The sequence below is a fragment of the Neolamprologus multifasciatus genome, chromosome 6 (genome assembly GCF_963576455.1).
Source record: "Neolamprologus multifasciatus chromosome 6, fNeoMul1.2, whole genome shotgun sequence".
Taxonomy (NCBI): Eukaryota; Metazoa; Chordata; class Actinopteri; order Cichliformes; family Cichlidae; genus Neolamprologus; species Neolamprologus multifasciatus.
In genome coordinates, this window is record NC_140444.1 from 10,866,220 (window position 1) to 10,886,332 (window position 20,113).

At 37.6% G+C, this 20,113-nt stretch overlaps 2 protein-coding genes and 1 long non-coding RNA gene across 4 annotated transcripts; all 3 read left to right on the top strand.

The window, feature by feature from the left end:
• Nucleotides 1–1,042: 1,042 nt before the first annotated feature.
• On the top strand, nucleotides 1,043–6,000 carry LOC146516481 (claudin-4-like). The gene is made up of 2 exons (XM_085162721.1): nucleotides 1,043–1,443; nucleotides 1,594–6,000. Exon 2 carries the CDS (start codon nucleotides 1,845–1,847, stop codon nucleotides 2,511–2,513), a length of 669 nt encoding a protein of 222 aa, XP_085018847.1. The 5' UTR covers nucleotides 1,043–1,443; nucleotides 1,594–1,844; the 3' UTR covers nucleotides 2,514–6,000.
• Nucleotides 6,001–6,154: 154 nt separating this feature from the next.
• slc25a10b (solute carrier family 25 member 10b) lies at nucleotides 6,155–19,880 on the top strand. Of its 2 annotated transcripts, none has more exons than XM_085162720.1 (11): nucleotides 6,155–6,628; nucleotides 10,714–10,833; nucleotides 12,531–12,645; nucleotides 12,806–12,854; nucleotides 12,940–12,981; nucleotides 13,065–13,108; nucleotides 13,196–13,266; nucleotides 15,163–15,255; nucleotides 15,547–15,624; nucleotides 15,726–15,782; nucleotides 16,726–16,953. In XM_085162720.1, the coding sequence occupies exons 1-11, from the start codon at nucleotides 6,539–6,541 to the stop codon at nucleotides 16,741–16,743; spliced, it is 777 nt and encodes a 258-aa protein (XP_085018846.1). In that variant the 5' UTR covers nucleotides 6,155–6,538; the 3' UTR covers nucleotides 16,744–16,953. The 2 variants fall into 2 exon arrangements, with proteins under 2 accessions (XP_085018846.1, XP_085018845.1); XM_085162719.1 differs by lacking the exon at nucleotides 16,726–16,953 and adding an exon at nucleotides 16,980–19,880 and having other exon boundaries at nucleotides 6,160–6,628.
• LOC146516483 (uncharacterized) lies at nucleotides 6,635–9,743 on the top strand. Its single transcript, XR_014874544.1, has 2 exons — nucleotides 6,635–7,520; nucleotides 7,608–9,743. It is a non-coding gene; the product is annotated as an uncharacterized LOC146516483 (long non-coding RNA).
• Nucleotides 19,881–20,113: the final 233 nt, after the last annotated feature.

Consider the following 20,113-nt stretch of genomic DNA (forward strand, 5'->3'; position numbering starts at 1 on the left):
AGTAAATGTTAAAAAAAACTCAGACTTTTATGTCCAGGTGTCAACAATTTGCTCTTAAATGTGGCCCTTTTTACCATTTTTCTGATATTGTGGGAATTAAGTATGAAAAAGGGCCACTTTCATAAGTAAATAATAGCTCAAATAATAGAAAAAGACAATTGTGTCCTGTAAAACCTTTACACCAACAGTGATTATTAACTGCGGGAATGGGTAATTCTTATAAGTAATTTCTGTATACTGAAAGGTGGAAATCTGTTCTGAATATGGAGTCAGATTTTCACATCTTAAATGGTCTTTTTCAACAGTGTTAGCAAACATTTCTCTGTTAACACGTTTTATTTGTATGTTTCTTTAATGCTGTGAGACATGTCAAATATGGATTTTGCTTAGTTTTTACCCTCATAACAGCCACTGCACATCGTCAGCTCATAAACAAACAACACATTACCAGACACAGCATTACTCTTAAAAGTGCATACTAAAATTAAAATTAAACAAATACAACTCCATTAAATTACCTGTTACATGGATTATTAAATTGCCTTCATTATCGCTCATTTTGTCACTTTCACACTAATTTATGTAGAGTTATAAATGGACCAAAGGTTTAGAAGCCGACTCGACTTTTAGGTAATTAATTCAGAGACAGTGTTTTTACTCTCAGAAAGTCTGGCGTTATTTAGTAGGTTAATTTTGAGCTGGAGAAGCAGTGACAGCAAACAAGGGACCTCATGTTGAAACAATGAAACCAGCTGTGTCAGAAGGAGTATAAGTGGATGCTATTCAAAACTGTTAACAGGATATCACCATCGGGAAAGCCCGTGTAGCACGGAAATAATGAAAACATAGGACTCAGAATGGACCTTATGCCAGTGTGGTAGTGTTAGCAGTGTCTCTATTGCCATCTAGTGGCTGTCTGATCACAGAACAACTTATAAAAACCAAACAAATTTTTTGTCAGCTTAAAACTTAAAACATTATATAATATATAAAGTATTATATTATATAATTTCTTATATATTATATAATATATAATTTAATATGTTACTTTTAGTTCTTATTAGAGTTTTTCCATTTCTGTAGTATCCCACTATAGTCAGTTTGGCATATGCTAATGAGCTTCAAACTACTCCCTGACTTCATCCTCCGCCTCATTCTGCCCACTCAAACTCAAAGAGATGAGAACATAGTAGCAAGCAACAATGTCTGTAACAATGTGTCCTTGTGCTGTTATTTCATTTTTTGCATAACCAGCTTTGTGTATGTGGTGTGTATTTAGTATGCACTATTACACTGGTGCCCTCCTACATCTCTGTGTTTGAGACAAACTGGTCAGTCACAACAGAAGAAAGACATCAACTACTTGCATCATATGGCTACTCTCCATCACTAGAAACACACAAATGATTAACAAACCATCACATCTGTGGATAACAGATTAAAGTAAGTGTTGAAGAAATTTGTGTAAGATATGTTATTGAAAGGACTACATTTTGACTGCTGTGTAAATTTTCTGATACTACTTTATGTCTTAGCAAATTTGAAATGTGTCTCTATGAAGTTAATTTCCTGAAGTTGATTTCATCTTTGCAGCATACCTATTGGAAGAAAAAGAAAGGACACTGAGGAGAAGAAGTGCCTTTGAGGCAACTGCTGTTGTGATTTGGAGCTATATAAATAAAATTCAGTTGAACTGAACTGAATTGAAGGGACCCATACAAACAGCTTAAAATTCCTTTAAATGACTGGAATATAGTGGAGAAGAAAAGAAAAAAACTGAACCAGGGTATTTCAAAGAAAAGGTCACTTTTGGGTATTTTTTTTTTAAAGTTTCATAAGCAACAATGGCATCAACAGGTCTTCAGCTGATGGGTTTGGTGCTGGCTCTGCTGGGTTGGGTTTGCGGGGCGCTGGTGTGTGCTGCTCCTCTGTGGCGTGTATCTGCATTCGTAGGTGGAGAGATAGTCATTGCCCAGGTGTTGTGGGAAGGACTGTGGATGAACTGTCTGTCTCAGACCACAGGACAGATCCAGTGCAAGACCTATGACTCCACCCTGGCACTGCCTATGTTTACCCAAGCAGCCCGGAGCCTCGCAGTTCTGTCTTTACTTCTCTGTCTTCTGGCCATCATCCTCGGGGTGTCAGGAGCCAAGTGTACTCACTGCATGGGAGACAATAACCAGGACTCCAAGGCAAGACTGGGAAGGATATCAGGGGTGCTCTTCATTGTGGCTGGGCTTGCCTACTTGATACCCATCTGTGGAACCGCCTATGCAATCATCAGGGACTTCTATGATCCAAATGTTGCTGCGCCTTTGAAAAGAGAACTGGGGCCGGCATTGTACCTGGGTTGGGGGGCCAGCATACTGCTCCTGGTGGGGGGAGCTCTGCTGCACATCGGCTCTCCTCCACCAGGAGCAAGAGCTCTGCCCATTATCGGAAGACCAGCAAAAGACAACCAACAAACAGTAGCAACAGGAGAGGTAAAGCAACAAGAGAAATCCTTTGTATGAAACCAGTGGGTATTTGAACAGATACAGAGGTCACAACTTCATTATTTAAGTTTCTGGAAACTGCAAGGTCATTATCTACAAGGGGATATTCAGAACATAATAGGTTTCATAGTATTATAAAGTTAAGTTTGGTTTGTTAAATTAAGTTTATTTAATAAGGTGGAAGGCTTATGACTTTTTTTACCCTCAAAAATGATATAAATTGCATGACAAATATTTAATGACTAAATTGCAAAAATATGGCTTATGTAACAAATGTGATACAAATTAAAACTCATATATGCAGATTAAAATTTGAAATAATGTTATATATATTTTGTCTAAAAGTTCAACAAACACTCCATTATCAAAAAAAGAAAAAAAAGATTTCTGGCAGTTATTTCATGATTCAGGTTTTAAAGAACTAATTAATCCTAATTTGAACAAGCTGCTAAGGAAATGGATAGAAGGGCTTTTTAAAAGAGTAGAAAGAGAAATGAGTTGTGGGTGGATTGCAGATGTTTACTAATGCATGTGACTTACATTTGTCAGATTCCAATCAGCCTCTGCTTGTGTTTGTGCGTGTGTGTGTGGGGGCTGTCTGTGTACAGAAGACCAGTGTACATATTGTAGCTGTGTGAGCTGGTGTTTGCACTGAAAATATGTGTGGGCAGTTGGAGCAATGCCATTTACTTTTAACACACACAAAGAAATGGTTAAATTTCATTTTAGTCTGCTATTATTAGATATACATTTTATAGCTTGATGACAGTTGGGACTTTTTCCACTAGTAATAATTATTGATCTAAATGTTATTTCCAGTAAACACAGTTTTTCTATTTTAGCATAATAAAACAAATACATTTTTACTTGTGTTTTTTCTGATTGTGTTTTAATACTGCATTGTTTTCTGTCAAGTCAGCGAATGCAATGAATATAATACAATATACTTTACTAAGAATTTTTTATTCCTATTGTTTTTAATTAATTATTTTATTTGGATTGTAATGACCTATGCACAACAATAAATGTGTTTGCCATCACAACAGCTGGTTGTCCTGTCTATATTTGATGTCTAATGAAACTGAGTAAACATCTATTGAATGTAACCATCCCAGAAAAAGACGTTCACAAAATTCTATTCTCAGTGCTCTTTATTGTCAAGACTTTACCACACATTGTACATTTCCTAATCTAATAAAAAAATTCCAAGCTGGGTTTGCTTTTAAAAAAAAATGGCCTCAAGAGCAACACACATTCTCGCTGAAGGACAGCTGCAATAATATGTTAATGATTACCTCACGTGTCACCGATTATGAACACAGAACAAAATTTGTCCTTTGAGGCCTTTTCAGTCTGAACTTGAAAATTATGCAGAATCTAAATTATCATTTAAGCATTTGGCTCACATTGTTCTTGTTAGCTATTTCCTGTTTACTGCATGTTTGTTCTACCACATATGTGTGTGTGTGTGTGTGTGTGTGTGTGTGTGTGTGTGTGTGTGTGTGTTTAACCATACAGAGTATGAGTAAGAGAAGAATAAGAGAAGGAGCGTAGTTAAATCACATCATTTGTAGATGTGAGGTCATTAGAAATCAGCACTGATAAAAAAAACTAAAAGACCGCAAGTTCACTTAAACACAGTTTTACTGAAATGAACAGTGAGTCAACCGCTGCTTGATCTTAAAGCACTTTGAGTAGTAATAGCACCCAAAAAACACAAGGGGCAGTAAACTGTAAGGAAACAATGCACTATTCCAACAACAACCTTTATATATTACTTTTGGGACCGGTTTAGGTGTCATTATGTGTTATGTGATCATTGTTTAATTTTACATCAGAAAGAAACAAAGCACACATCACCTGAGAAGATGTATCTCTGTGTAGTGTTTCCTTTATGCTGCCCTCACAGCAACATATTGAACTTTTGTTAAAAAGTTTTTTTTTAAGGTAGGCCTGTTTTGTGCAATTGGGCAATATATTGACGAGGAGTTCTTCCTTCTTGGAAAGGAACAAACAGTGAGTTTATTTTCAGTCACCCTTATTGCTTTTGTATTGACACAACATAATTCACAGTCTAATTATTTCCAAGCACCCTCAGCTGCAATATGATACAATTTAAAGAGTACATGGAGAAGAAAAAATACAAAAGAAACATTTAAAAAAATGCAATTCAGTTCAGTTTGGCTCAAATTACACTCATTGCACATTACTGTTTGATTTGAGGCACACTGTAAAATGTATGTATCATAAATTAGTTTCAATGCCTCTAACAATCCTCCCTCTCAGCAAACAACTCGTGTAAGAAGCTATTAGCCTCATTGCAATCACAACAGATAGTTTGGGAAAGCATGGGAACAAGGAGTTAAGGTGAAATGTAAACATAAAAAATGTTAAAGTCAGTTTAAAACTGAAAGCTACCTGAATTCTAGTCAATTTTTTCACACCTTTCTTAAGCTTCTTTTCTCTTGAGACTAGAAGAATAAGTTCTCTGCTGAACTCGGGGTCAGCTCTGGAGCCTCAGCATAAAAAGTTAAACATCTAGCTGCAAAGCTAGAATGGCCTCAGTCATGATTACCTCTCCACAGGTAATTCATTAAGAGTGTTCTCACCAGTGGATTTGACAACACACTAAATGCAAGGAAATCTTTACAATTAGTCATTAAAACTACAGCAGATTAGAATCACCAGTTAACCGTACTTACAAAGAGAGAAATGTCTTTTGAAATTTTTATATTTGTAGCATATTTATATGTAGCTATACATCACTGGTGCTCTGTAATTATAATTTTAAGCCCAGAGTGATGGCGCAGTTGGGAGTCTTGCCTCACAAGAACTTTCCTCGTTTGTACATCTTAGTCACCTGGAGCCAGTCTGTGTGAAGTCTACATGTTCTGCCTGTGCCTGCATGAGTTTCCTCTAGGTATTCTGGCTTTTTCCTGCGCTCCAAAGTTAGGTTAACTGGTGTTTCTGAATTGGCCTTGGGTGTGATTGCTGTAGCATGTGTGGTTGTCTATCTATGTTTTGGACTGTTATGGACTCAAATCATGTACAACCCTGTCATACTGTCAAAGCTCTTTCCTGTGCCTGTACAAACAAATATATTCTCAAATGGAGATTATGTTTTTAAAAATCGTGTTCATGTTCAATATATGAATATATGGGAATAATTAACAAAACCAAAGGTAATATTTATCTGTCTAGGGATTAAATATTTATGTTAAGGCCTGCTATTACCCACACTACGCCTCACTTATATTTCGTTTATTTTACAGTCCTTTAAACGTATTCTTTCTCTAAATATTAATATTTCATTGTCTGAAAAACAAACAAACACTAAACAATAATTCAGAGACACGTGTTTGGACATGCTACCCCTTCCTGCATGACTAAATTACACTTTTTAATCACCTGAAGTGGTCTCGCGTGATAAAACGCTGTCTTATATGAACACATATCCATCACCAAACACCAAACAAAAAAAAACAATTTTTTTCATGGCTCGTTACCGCTCGAGTGAGAATGTCGACAGTTGTCTCCTTAAAGGGACAGTGCGACACTTCGTCTTGTTTGCAGCTGCGCAGAGGACGCCTGTCGCTTTAAAAAGCGTGACAGTTCATAGATGTAAAAGTGGGCTATGTGAGTTTTTGCTGTGTCGGGGCTGTAGCGTTCTCATACTGCTGTCGACCTTTGGATCTCGACCCCCGGGGACAGTAGGCAGATCCGCCGTCCTCACTGACAATTGGCTGTGCTGCTCTTCTCTTGAGAACTGCTGCTTCCTATTACGCTTCAGCTCGAGACCAAAACACAGAAGAGATGTGGCGCGAGTGTGCGCGATGCTGCCAAAGTCCCCGGTCCTTAGCGCAGGCCCTTATCGCAATGTTTGAAGATTAACGAGGTTATCCGTGTCCTCTAGACCACCAGAGATACAGCAGCTGTTCCCAGCAGGCCACGAAGCCACCCTAGCAGCCGGACAGCGTGTCGAGTCGGACTGACAGGAAGGAAGTAACCGCTGTATCTGCACGGGACAAGCAGAGCCTGGTAGCATGACTGAAAAACGAATGTCGCGGTGGTATTTCGGTGGGCTGGCATCATGTGGAGCCGCCTGCTGCACACATCCTCTGGATCTCCTTAAGGTGAGCGGCGTAAGGGGCACAGTAACCTTCCGCCGCGTGTGCAGGCCTTGACACATGGGTACAGCTGTTCCCAGAGGCAGTACTGGGGAACATGACAGATTAGTTATTCGCGGATAGCTCATCACAGAGTGGTTTTCAGATATCAAACTGTGCTTTCTAAAGCTGCAGCCTTTATTAAAGACAGACAGACTTCGAGGTACCATGGTCGAAGACAGATGTGTTAAACATCCGGTCTGGGAGCCCGAACTGGGCCGTCGGATTGTTTGCCCCATCGAATGAGTCTTTAAAGTGTGAAAACTGCAGTGAAGGCATCGATTACCCCAATGTTTCATTTAAATACACTGCTAACCCTTCAGTGGTGATGTTGGGCTTAATTACAGGAGTAAAAATGGGATGAAAATTAAAGTATTACAATATTTAAACAACTTAAAAACGTACTATTGATTAGCTACAAAAACTACATGTGAAGATTTTGTTCCTGTCATCTGTAAACTGTAAGCATTGTGCAGTGACAGTAGTCTTATTAAATGTGGAAAACTGAAATATATTTTGGAAATTGTATTTATCTCAAGCTGCTAATTGTTTTGTAAATGGATAAATTATACTTTTTGTTTTATGACAAATTTTAGAAGAGTGGTGTTATTGTTCAGGCCCACTCATGACTCATATGTAACTTATGAATTAAGATAAGTTGGGACTAGACTTCCAGTCTAGGATATACAGGTCTAATTAACAAAACGTGTTGATTACTTGAGTAAAATTATAAAAAAGTGGTGTTACAACAGGGTGGCATTAAGTCCAGGGGATACTCCTGCCTCTCGCTTTATGGTAGCTGAGTTAGGCTCCAGCTGCCCCAACTGTGAAATGGATAAGTGGAAGAGAATGTATGTATGTATGGATATCAATAGATTAATTGCAATTTAAATCACACTGAGAAATAAAAAAAAACAACTTTTGCCACATACTCTCCTTGGTGGAGAATGCAGATCTGTGAGTGTTTGCAGGGACCTGCTTGTTCACTCTTGTTGATTTTGTCACATTGCTGCATAGAGAAGTAAATTTGTACATCTCTAACAGATTACTCAAATTCGTTCTTGTGTTACTCCCTTTTGATTGCACAGAAAAAAGCAGCATGTGACCCTAATAAGGACAACTGGTCCTCAGGAAGTCCTGTGGTGTGTAATTATGTAGTTAAGGCTTCCAATTACCCCACTGCAAAAAATGCCCTGAAGTGCTCTATGTGTGTTAGCTTGTGAACTGGTTGGAGATGTTTTTGAAGTGTAGCTTCATTTTCGTAGTTGGCACACAAATTATGGGAAAGATTAAAATACAAGTTTATGGCAGAGGAAAAATCAAGGCACCTTTCATGACAGTGATGAACCTTTGACCTCTAAAAGTATTATTTAAAAGATAAATTATAGACGCTTCTGTTCAGTTCAGTTCAATTGTATTTATATAGTGCTAAACCAAAACAAAAGTTGCCTCAAGGACTAGTTTTCAGGAAATTATAAAAAAGTAGTCAACATTTGTCCTCCATGGGGTTTTTGTTAGTAACCTGATTTTAGTTAGCTGAAGGTGATTTTGAGATTTATTACTGACAAGCTATTCTTGCCTAACATGATAGTCCACATTAGTGAACTACAAAGTGATTTCACTGTGAGACAATAGAGTGACTGTGCAAGTTTTTATTGTGTTGTATACAGTACTGTGGTTATTTCCATAAACTGAGGGCAAGTAAGGGCAGCTTATTTCCTTGTTGCGGAAATGAAAGGGTGTGTTCTGAAAGCTAATGGTGATGCTGTTTTGTTCATTGTTATTCTTTGTGTCAGAGTGAATTGGATCCCATGTGGGAGAATTGTTTGTTTACTTAACAAAAGGGAATTTCACTGAATCTGTTTACTTTTGATATACGGTTGAAGTGAGTCGCATTCCATGTTTGCTTGTCACTGCTTGTCTTGCTATCTTTTAGCATAAAAACAGATTTAAAGTATTCAGTCTGTTGTTCAGAGCATTGAGCAGTGTTCCACTGCAGCCTAAATATGTCATCTTTACTCCTCTGTAATAACCTTCATTCCCCCACGAGTTAAATACCATAATAACAACTTTATAGGTTTTGTAGGGAGCTGTCATTGGATAAAGAAAAGACAGGATACGCTTATAATTAGAGCTTATCATACACAAAAGAACTGGGGGTTTATTCTGTAGTTTGTAACCCAACAATATGGCAGTTTGCGACTTTGCAACTTACAAAGCCAACACATACCAACACACTGCATTTTCATAAACGTTAACAGCAGGACATCTGCATTTAGGAATGACGTGTATTTTTGTTCAAGCTAGTATCGAGCCTAAGTATCACCAAACCCACGTCAAATAAGAAAACTGCCTGGTCATGCCCTATCAGCATACTTTTTTTGTATGTGTGTTAATCAGGAGATCTATTACACCATCAGATAAACTGTTTTTTGTTTTCTGAACCTGTACTGGAGAGTTGCTAAACAAGATTTTTCTGACCTCACCTAAAAAGACAATAATTTAGCCAGACTCTTATCACCTCATCCTGGTGTAATATTTCAACACGATGAGTGTGCACAAGTGTTTCTTGGCTTGTGAATGCGTGTCGATTCACTGATAGCTTAAGTATAGTAACCACTGAGGACAAAGCACGTACAGCAGTGTTGCAATAAACAAAGAACAGAATGGAAAAGTTACTCAAGTGCAGCCATGCTTAAAATAATAAAAATAAGATTCCAGAAACATGCAAAATGTTGTCGAGTCCAGTTTAACTCAGCTTAAGTCGGGGTAGTGATTGTGCAGTTAACACTCCAATACTACACCGTATTACCAAAAGTTTTCACTTACAAGTCATTGAATTCAGGTGTTCCAATCACTTCCATGGTCACAGGTGTATAAAATCAAGCACCTAGTCAGGCAAACTGCTTCTACAAACGGTTGTGAAAGAATGGGTCGCTCTCAGGAGCTCAGAGACTTCCAGGGTGATACAGTCATAAGCTGCCACCTGTGGAACAAGTCCAGTCAAAAAATAAATAAATATTTCATGTTCAACTTTTAGTGGTATTGTAAGAAAGTGGAAGCTATTTGGAATTGCACCAACTCAGGCCACAAAGTGGTAGGTCACGTAAAACGGTAGAACGGTATTTGTCTGACTGCATTGTGTCAAGTGTAAAGTTTGGCAGAAGGGGGGTTATTGTGTGAGGTTGCCTTTCAGGAGTGGGGCTCGGCCCTTTAGTTCCAGTGAAAGAAATTGTTAATGCTTCACCATAACAAGACTATTTTGAGAATTTCATGCTCCCAACTTTGTGGGCGAGTTTAGAACAGCAAGACATGACTGCGCACCAGTGCACAAAGCAAGGTCCACAAAGACATGGATGAGAGAGTTTGGGGTGGAAGAACTTGGCTGTCTTGCAGGGAGTCCTAAGCCCAACCCAACAGAATTCAGTACAGACTGTCAGTAGTTCTCCATGTCACTGCTGATACTTTGAAAAGCTGTGATAAAGGAGATACTGAGAGCTCCAAAGTAAAACTAGGAAAGGAATATTAAATTTCCCATTTGACTTGAACTGTGCTAAAAACAGTCTGTCAGTGTAAACCAGCAGGATGGTGATTAAACAAAAAGTGACTCAAAGAATCATAACTATTTAAACATCTATTTTACTGCAGTAGACACTGACAACAGTTTCATTTGAAGGCTCAGTGACCTTCATGCTGTAATCTTGGTAATAACATAGGATTAAAGCCACATTTTGGACCATTGACCTTCTCTGATAAGAAAAATAAAACTTGGTAACACATTTGGAAAACTTCTTTATGATTGCCTAAATTGCGCACATTATCATGCCTTATCCTCCTCTTACGACTGTCTCGTTAGAGCTTGGTGAGTGTTTTAGAGCTTTACTAATACCAGAGAATTCAGATTATACAGAGTCACACCTTGTGGTACAAGTTGTTCTGTAAAACTAAAAGTTTGTGAGGTTGCTGTATCAGCCACAATAAACACACATTATATCAGTTTCTTCATTATTTGCTTTGTATTTACTGTGTGATCTTCATGACTGTCTGTCCAGGTACACTTACAGACGCAGCAGGAGGTAAAGAAGAGGATGATTGGAATGGCTGTTCATGTGGTGAAGAACGACGGAGTCCTGGCTCTATACAGTGGTCTATCTGCTTCACTATGTAGACAGGTATGGGTGCCTGTGTGCATACCATAAGATTTTGTGTTTGTGTGTGTTGTTTTCTTCATTGGTTGTTTCTCTCACTAAAACAGAGTGAGACATTTACTTTAAGCATGTAATTTGGTACCTGTAGCACATGCATAGTACTGAGATTAAAATGTTACTCTTTAAACTTACTACACTGTAGTGCTGAATATTATGTGAAGTTAACTGTGGTTGATGAATAAAATAACTGGTTTATTGCAGCAGGATATGATCAAATATGTCACTGGTGAATTGCAAGTCTATAAATGTTGCAGAGGTGTGACCGCGGTGAGAATGAACAGTTGTCAATAAAGGGTTGTTCAAGTTTGATCCTGTTAGACCGTAAATGAACTAAACTCTCCTCTCAACCACCCCGTAATTAAAGGCGCATGCACCTAAGCCATACCAAATACACCCAAATGTTTAAATGAATTAGTAATTATGAAGTTCAAGACAATTTTGAAAATGTTTTGTGTAAGTAAAATAAACTATAATATCTGTATTCATTACAAATAAAGAGAAATATTTCAAATATTTTTGTTTTAACTTTAATTATTATGGCTAGAGGCTCATAAAAATCAGAAATCCAAATTATCTCAAATTATTAGCGTGTTTTATTTAGAGTTTGTGTAAATTTAAACAGTAGTAGTACTGTGCACTCTATCACATTCAGCCACAGTCATGGGAAACCTGCTGACTTGACAGTTGTCCAGTTGACAAAGGTGACAAAGCCTGGCTGCAGAATGCTGTGTCGATGCATTGATCAATAGAAGGTCAATAGAAAGTTGACTTGAAGTGGAAAGTGTGGTATCAAAAGGTCAAACAAGCAGCCTGAATGACCATAACCGTGAGAGGATTGCCAGGAAAAGTAATTTCAGGAACTTGGAAAAGCTTCAGAAGGAGTGGACTGAGTCTGGTGTCAATGCATCAAGGGCCACCACGGACAAACATCTTCAGGAATGGAGCTACAGTTCATCCTGAACCAGAGACAGTGTCAAAAACATCTTACTTGGGATAAAGAAAAAAGAGTTGAACTTTGGTTTAACGGTCCAAAGTCCTCTTTACAGATGAAAGTGGTTTTCATTTTATTTCCTTGTTTTATGTCAAGGTCATACAGTCTGGAGAAAGTGCAGAGGGACAGAATCTAAAGTGTTTGAAGTCCAGTGTGTAGTTTCTGCAGTCTGTGGTGGTTTGGGGTGCCATGTCATCTGCTGGTGTTGCTCGTGGTTTTATCAGCAGAAGGACTTTAGAGGACTTCATGCTTCCTTCTGCTGCCAAACTTCATGGAGATGTCAGTATAATTTTCCCACAGGTCTTAGCACCTCTCTGTACTGTCAAATGGTGCTGTTAAATGGTGGTCTGACCATGTGATTACTGATTGACTCACCTGATCTCAGTCCTATGTGAATCCTGAAAATGAAAAAAACAAAACAAACTAGAGGCTTGAAATATTTTACTTGGGACATAATAAATGAAGAATATATGAAAGTTCACAAATGTAAAGGCTGCTTTTAAAACTGCTTTGCCCTAGGTAGGTAGGTAGGTCCGTCCGTACTAGTCGATTTACAAAAGAAAACAGAAAAGAAAAAGGGGGGAAAACAACCAGAATACAAAATTTTCAATAATTAAATAAAGAATTCTTTCTCTTCTTGTCTTTTTCTTTCTTTTCTTTCTCTTGTCAGATGTCATATTCCCTCACCAGATTTGCCATCTATGAAACAGTGAGGGACATGATGGGCAGCACGAACCAGGGCCCCATGCCTTTTTACCAGAAGGTCCTGCTGGGAGCCTTTGGAGGTTGGAAAACACACACACACACACACACACACACACACACACACACACACACACACACACACACACACACACACACACACACATAAATATTTTGTTACTTTTTTTTCTATAACTCGGGCTTTCACAAACACGCATTCCAACAAGGTTTCTCTGCCAACAGGTTTCACTGGTGGGTTTGTTGGGACCCCTGCAGACATGGTGAATGTCAGGTAACATACAGTTACAGTTCTGTATCCAAATTACTGCAATCACTAAATATAGAAATCAGAACATATGAAATGTACTTGCCCCTAGGATGCAGAATGACGTGAAACTACCACCAGAACTGAGGAGAAAGTGAGTGTTGTAATTCGTAGTCTAAAAAGTTCGGCTTGAATGTTTTTTATTAATTTAATGCTTTATTTTTTTTTTTCTTCCAGCTACAAACATGCCATTGATGGACTTTTCAGGGTCTTCAGAGAAGGTAAATACCAAATAGGATATACTATAGCTTCATGTTTAGCACTCACGGGTATCACGTGTGACTTCTGATTTCTATCCTGTCATGCAGAGGGTATCAGGAAACTCTTTTCAGGAGCCTCCATGGCCTCCAGCAGAGGAGCAATGGTTACTGTGGGACAGGCAAGTTACGGTAGTACAAATGTGCTTGCAGGCTACAATTTCCTATAAGGAAACATTGTCTGTATTTTTTTTTTAACAATACCAATTTTAAACAATTATCACAATGTCTGAAAATGTTAGAGACCTTAATAGTTCTCGGGTCAATGATGGGCGATTTGCACCTATTTTATTTTTTATTTTAATATTGTATGATTATTGATGTGATATTCTTATTTCCTGATAGAGGACATTATTTGTATTTAAAATCATTCAGTCAATTCATGATCTGAAGAGTGTATTATGTAAAATTCAGTTTAAATGTATTTTCAATTCAATTCAATTCAATTTTATTTATATAGCGCCAAATCACAACAAATGTCGCCTCAAGGCGCTTCATAGATACAGAGAAAAGCCCAATAATCATATGACCCCCTATGAGCAAGCACTTTGGCGACAGTGGGAAGGAAAAACTCCCTTTTAACAGGAAGAAACCTCCGGCAGAACCAGGTTCAGGGAGGGGCGGCCATCTGCTGCGACCGGTTGGGGTGAGAGAAGGAAGACAGGATAAAAGACATGCTGTGGAAGAGAGACAGAGATTAATAACAGATACGATTCAATACAGAGAGGTCTGTTAACACATAGTGAGTGAGAAAGGTGACTGGAAAGGAAAAACTCAATGCATCATTTTCACTGCATTTAATTAATATTCTTTCACAGTCAAGGGACTAAAAAACTGTTAAGATTGGTGCTTAATTGATCAAAAAATTTAAATGAATTATTCAGACATGACTTAAATTGTTGGAATAATCAAAATCGGTAACTATGAAAAGTTTGATAGTTGTTTAGATACTTGAAATAATTTTGTCCAACAATTTGCATGCATTCTAATGTCAGAGTGGCACAACCAGAAACATTTCTGAATTATTTTAATTAAAAGTAACAAGGTAAAAAGGATTTTTCTTCATACAGTGGACCCCATTTGTTCTTTTCTGGCTGAAAAGGCTTGTAACTCTCACTTAAATAACATTCAAAAAGCAATGTAGCGCTGTTCTAACTGCGCACATCTAATTATTCTAAAAGTGTAATCAGAAAAATTTAAACTGTAAGTCACAAAATGAGTATAAAGTACATTTTATGTTTGAGACAGATCATTGAAGGTCTGCAGCAGCAAAACATCAAGCAGTATTTCTGTTGTATAGAGCAGCGGTCCCCAACCCCCGGGCCTCGGACCGGTACCGGTCCGTGAGTCGTTTGGTACCGGGCCGCGAGAGTTGAGGCTCAGGTATGAAATGTATGGTTTTTATCGGTTTTCAGCATTATTTTGTTATCATTTTTATCGTTAACTTGGTTTTCCTTGGTCTTTTCACGTGTGTTATGAATAAATCTTTTTTTTTTTTTTTTTTTTTCGTACCGGTACTAGTTTTATTTTGTTGTATTTATCCGCGACACCTTAAAGGCCGGTCCGTGAAAATATTGTCGGGCATAAACCGGTCCGTGGCGCAAAAAAGGTTGGGGACCGCTGGTATAGAGTGTAAGAAGAAAGCAAGAATATTTTGACAACATGCTGTGCTTGTTACATTACATTCTCCAAGCATGACTGATCGCTGTGTAACTGTTACAGCCAGCTGTCTTAATATTTTTACTCAACACTCCCACTTGTTGACATCGTCTTTTTTTCCCTTTACTACCACTAGGGGGAGCCAAACTCAAAATGTAAATTTTTGACTGTATTTTGGACTTGTTTGTTCTTTGTAAAACTAAATTCTAGGATGTCACTCTTTTGGGCAAAAAAAGTTTTAAATAATCCAAATTGCATCCAACTATTTAATTCTATAGTTGTAGGAAATTCAGAAACAGCACATTATTTCTTTTTACCACTAACACTCATTTTCTTCCTCTTATTTTTTTCTTCTGTAGTTGGCATGTTATGACCAAGCCAAGCAGCTGGTGTTAGGAACAGGCATGATGGGAGATAACATATTCACACACTTTCTTTCCAGCTTCATTGCGGTAAGTATCTGGTTTTATTTTAGTCTAATTCAGTTGGTATAAAGTCTTGAGAGCTTTAATAAGTAAGTGGACCTTATAGGTTTTGTCAGAACGAGCCTTTATCTTAAGACGCAAAATGTCTTCATCCAAGAGGTGAAGTGTCTTCACAAAGTTAAAAAAAGTTCAGTGGCTTCCTTTTCCAAGCTCTCAAGACTACCATGACTGATCACACAGACATTTTGCAGACGTTTTGCACTTACATTTTTGTTGATTGATCTTCGCTCATATGAACTGCATCTACATCATTTGCAGGGAGGCTGTGCTACATTCCTGTGTCAGCCTCTAGACGTACTGAAGACGAGGCTGATGAATTCAAAAGGAGAGTATACAGTGAGTGGATCATTTCTTATCACTTTTTAATTTCTCATACTTTCATCCCTCAATCCTGGTATTTGCTGGTATTCAGTTTTAACTAATGTCTCTGTCTTCAGGGGGTGATACATTGCTTACGAGAAACAGCCATACTGGGTCCACTGGCATTTTACAAGGTAAAAGACACACAAAACAAAATACATTTAAAACCTAAATGTATTACTTCAGTTATTTTGCTCTCTTTTAAAACAAACATTTTAGAGGTGGTTGTATGACCTGAAACACATACTCTTACTTCCTCACAAAAAATAAAGCAATAGTCAGTTAAAAGCTGGAGCACTGTTAATAACAAAGAGGATACCGTAAAAATTCATGAAGCATAAAGTTTTAAAATGTATAATTTGCTGTAAATGATAAAATTGCATTCATATAAGAAATAAAATTAGGTGTCATAAACAGGATGTGACAAGTGATGATCATAACAGCTGTACTGCATTAAAACATTCACAGCAGGTGGGATATCCGGTCCTTAAGTGATGATGTATGAACCCTGCTTCCGGGTCAAAACCACTCTGCATTTATCAAGGCTGTTGTGTTTTTAACATGTTTTAATGCTAATGCTACCAGGTAGTCCAAATTCAGTAACCCTACAAGCATCACTGCTGTTTAGTTTTCTGTCTTCATTTATGTCAGAAGCGATAGCCAAGCTGTACGTTTTAAATTTTTCAGAAATCCCTCAGTCAGAACATGGTATATTATTTAATCTTATTTTTTGGGGGAATACTTCCCGCGTACCACTAGAGGGAGCCCACGTACAACCGGTGGTACGCATACCACAGTTTGGGAACCACTGACCTACAGCAGCTGAGGTTAACAATGGCTGCTACCAGAGGATATAGAGACATGACAGACTTTCAGGTTTCTACTTGCTGTACTTCCATCCATTTTATCATTTCAGGGCCTTGTATTGATTATGTTGCTGAGATCTGGTGGATGTGGGGGCAGATAATCTTTTACAGTACTCCTTATTCTTGTTGTTGCTGGAGATAATTGTTGATGACGTTGGCATTGTGCATAAACACAAACTGCAACATTTTTATGCATTAGTTTATTCAACAGGGCAGCAAAGATGAATAAAGATTGCTGCAAATGACTACGATCACCAAGAAGCTATTTTTCATCTACAGCCTCATCTGTACCTCTGACCTCCATGAAATTAAAATAAGAAAAAAGAAATACCCTTACAAAAATAATAAATAAAATATTAAAAGCATTGTTTAGTTTATTGCCTATTCTCATGTAGGAGCTCTAATTGAATAGATTTGTTAGAGGAAACTTGCAAATAGTAATCTCTTGGTAACTTTTGCTTACAGGGACTTGTTCCTGCAGGAATCCGCTTGATTCCCCACACAGTGCTCACCTTCATCTTCCTTGAGCAGCTCAAGAAACACTTTGGCATTCGTATCATCTCCTGATTGCCCTCTGACCAGCCGCTCTTAAGCCACCCTTACTGCCTATCACTACACCCACAGTCACTCTGCTGTTCATCAAAGGAAAGAAGGGAAGGAAGGAAGACACACACAGTTTGATATGGCTTGTGTATGCTTTCCCTCTCCTTTAGCTCTACCTCTACATTACAGCTAGTAGTTAAATTGTTTTTTTTTTTTATTTGGAGCACCAACTTCCAGTAAGGAGCTAATCCTCTTCTGATTATCCATAAATACTAATGATATGATATTAGTTAGAAATGATTTAATCAAAAAGGTCTGTAATGTGTTATTAGAATGACAGATGATAAAATTAATCGATATCCATGATCATTTTAGCTACAGATGGGTACGTGATTGTAATAATTGAGTTAATAATTGTTGCTTAAATAAGTCCTTTTCTAACCTTTGATTGTTATCATATTATACCAAGACATGTTTAGGATTTATAGAATTGTAAAATCTACTTATGAAGCTTAAAAACAAACCCAGCATGGCCTTGTCCTCAGTGTAACTCTGATAGACAGTAACAGTAAATACCAAAGCCATTACTGAAGCATGACTAAACAAGCTGTTACGTAATTCCATAATAACCATTCCAACCAATGTTAACCACGTGGGCTGTACTCTTGGTACTGATTTATTTGTTATCTTCCTTTTTGATTAATTTATATTTTAGAACTGGAAATCGACTTTTCGCAGGTTAAAGTTACATTATCGTTTACCAGATATTTTGTATTTTACTTCGTTCCTCTGTTAGCATTTCACTCTCAGATCTAGAGAAGATAAGGACCAGTCTTGCTAATGCTGCATTTTCTAAGTGAGAAGGAAATTAGTGGAGAAAGTGTGAACCAGAGGAGCAGGCTGTTAAAATCCTAATAAAGATAGAGCTGTTTTGTGCAGAAGCCCTCGTGGCAAATTGAGGGTTTTGCACATTATCTAAAGTTTTAACTCTCCTGTATTTGACTAATTGGAATTTCTTTTGCCAGAGTAATCTTTCTTAATTTGTTATTTAACAGGGGGAAAAAAGTGTTTTGCAGTTCTAATTTTGGCCACTAGAGGTATCTCTATTCCATGTTATAAATAAAACTAAAGGCCCTCATGTTAATTTCAGCATTTAGTATAAACATGAGGCACTTACATTGTGTGTTGGCACATTTCTAACATTACTTTTATGAATTTCCTTTGGATATAAATGTATCATATCTCGTTAGGGGTGTGTTGGGTTTAACTTGAAGTAAAATGGGTCTAAATCACCACCTTTTATTATCTGAGACAGTCATCAGTGTTACTGTTCTTTGCACTCATTCTCAAATAAGAGTTTATATTCCATTCAAAACACAAGGACAACCTCTTGACCAAAAATCGTACTGTACAAACACATTGTGAATTTGGGGCAGATTAAAAAAAAACAACCCAAAAAACCCAAAACAGTTTTACCTTCTAACACAGTCTGTTTTCTTTCATCTCTTCTCCCATATGAATAATATTAAATATAGAATTTTTTTTCTTTTTCCTGCCTGTTCTTAAGTCATAAATCAATGCATTCTCATTCACAGGTGTCAGATAAAACACTACTGCTAGTGCTGCAGAGATACCCATAAAGTGTCCTTTTGGCATCTGTCCCTTGATGCACTGGCTGAGACAATATTAGGTGCTGTGACATAATGGGTCCTCTTTTAAAGGGCGACAAAATACGCTTTCTGATGTTAGAGGGGATGTGAAAGAAGTTATGAGTTTGTCACCCAGGAGACTGCAGTTTGTGTCACATTTCAGAGCTTGGTGTCTTCCACTTCCTTCTTCACATTTCAAAAGAAAATACATTTCTAAGCTTTTGCTTTATTTTCTAAATGCTATCACCCACTGGTTACATCTAACCTTAAAAAACTACTTGCTTTGGAATGATCACACTTTTTACAAGATGCCCCATCACATCATTAACACTCTACATTCAAGAATAAAACTTACCAAGTTCATTCAGATGTGAAAGGAGTAGTTTGTTCATCCTTATGTGACAAGCTGGGAACGACAGCCACCAACTAATGCCATAATCAGTGTGTCAGTACATCAATGCCAACGGACGCTTTGTGCGTATTGTGTAAAATGACTGCATTTGAAGCCTTGGGAATGAGAATGAGTTGCTTTAACACAGGAGTGACAAAAAAGAAATAGACCACCCTTTTTAAAAAACCACTAGATTTTTTCTTTATTTCTGTCTGACTGGCTTCTTAGAGCTTCTGTAGTAAATTTTTCAATAACCACTTGATATCTTACAATTCTTTTTAAATCTATAAAGATGCCTGTGAAGAACTACTGTAGCATTCTTTAATCCTAGTGTTTGGTCTAATTAGATGCATGTCAGAGTTTGTCTCAGGATGCTTCTCTGTTTTATGAGATGACCCTTGAAATCTTTATGATTGACCTGCTGCTTAGAAACACATGCTGTATGTTAAAGCATGTTCTAAGAGTAAAGTTCCGGTTAGCAACGTTAATGTCTTATCGCAGTTACTGTTCTGTGACAACTTTGACTTCGGTTCAGAGAAATGATGCATCTGAAGTGCTGTGCCTGCTCTGTTAACAGAACTTGTAAAGTCATGTTGCCTTAAAGTGTCTGTCCTGCAGAGGGCAGCATAGAAACATGTGAAGCGTCATCCAAGTGTGCATCCGAGTAACCCTGCATCTTCATCCTAGGATAAACTGTGAAAAAATGAAACTGGAGGAACAGTGTGATGAGTTCTGATTTAGATTTTAACAAATGTTTTTTGGAATTAAAGTACTAATTTAAAATTGGTGTTTTGTATTTATTACATTATAGTAAAGCTTTATTTTGGAACAAAATTAGGGTGCTGTTAATCATGCCGTATTTTTTGTGATGATTATTTTTGACATTTAATAAATTACCTGCAGACCCACTGGGCTATATTAAATCTATGTCATAAAACAAACAGGGTAGTCTTTGTGTTGATGCTTTTTCTTGTGCCATAGGCTCACACTGTGAAATAACAGTGGCTGCGATTGTG

Bases quoted from the DNA above. Each gene is read 5' to 3' on its own strand.
- LOC146516481 (XM_085162721.1), top strand. From the start codon at position 1,845: ATGGCATCAACAGGTCTTCAGCTGATGGGTTTGGTGCTGGCTCTGCTG.
- slc25a10b (XM_085162719.1), top strand. From the start codon at position 6,539: ATGACTGAAAAACGAATGTCGCGGTGGTATTTCGGTGGGCTGGCATCA. The intron at 12,982-13,064 runs GTGAGTGTTGTA...TTTTTCTTCCAG, and splicing joins CCACCAGAACTGAGGAGAAA to CTACAAACATGCCATTGATG. The intron at 13,109-13,195 runs GTAAATACCAAA...CCTGTCATGCAG, and splicing joins TTTCAGGGTCTTCAGAGAAG to AGGGTATCAGGAAACTCTTT.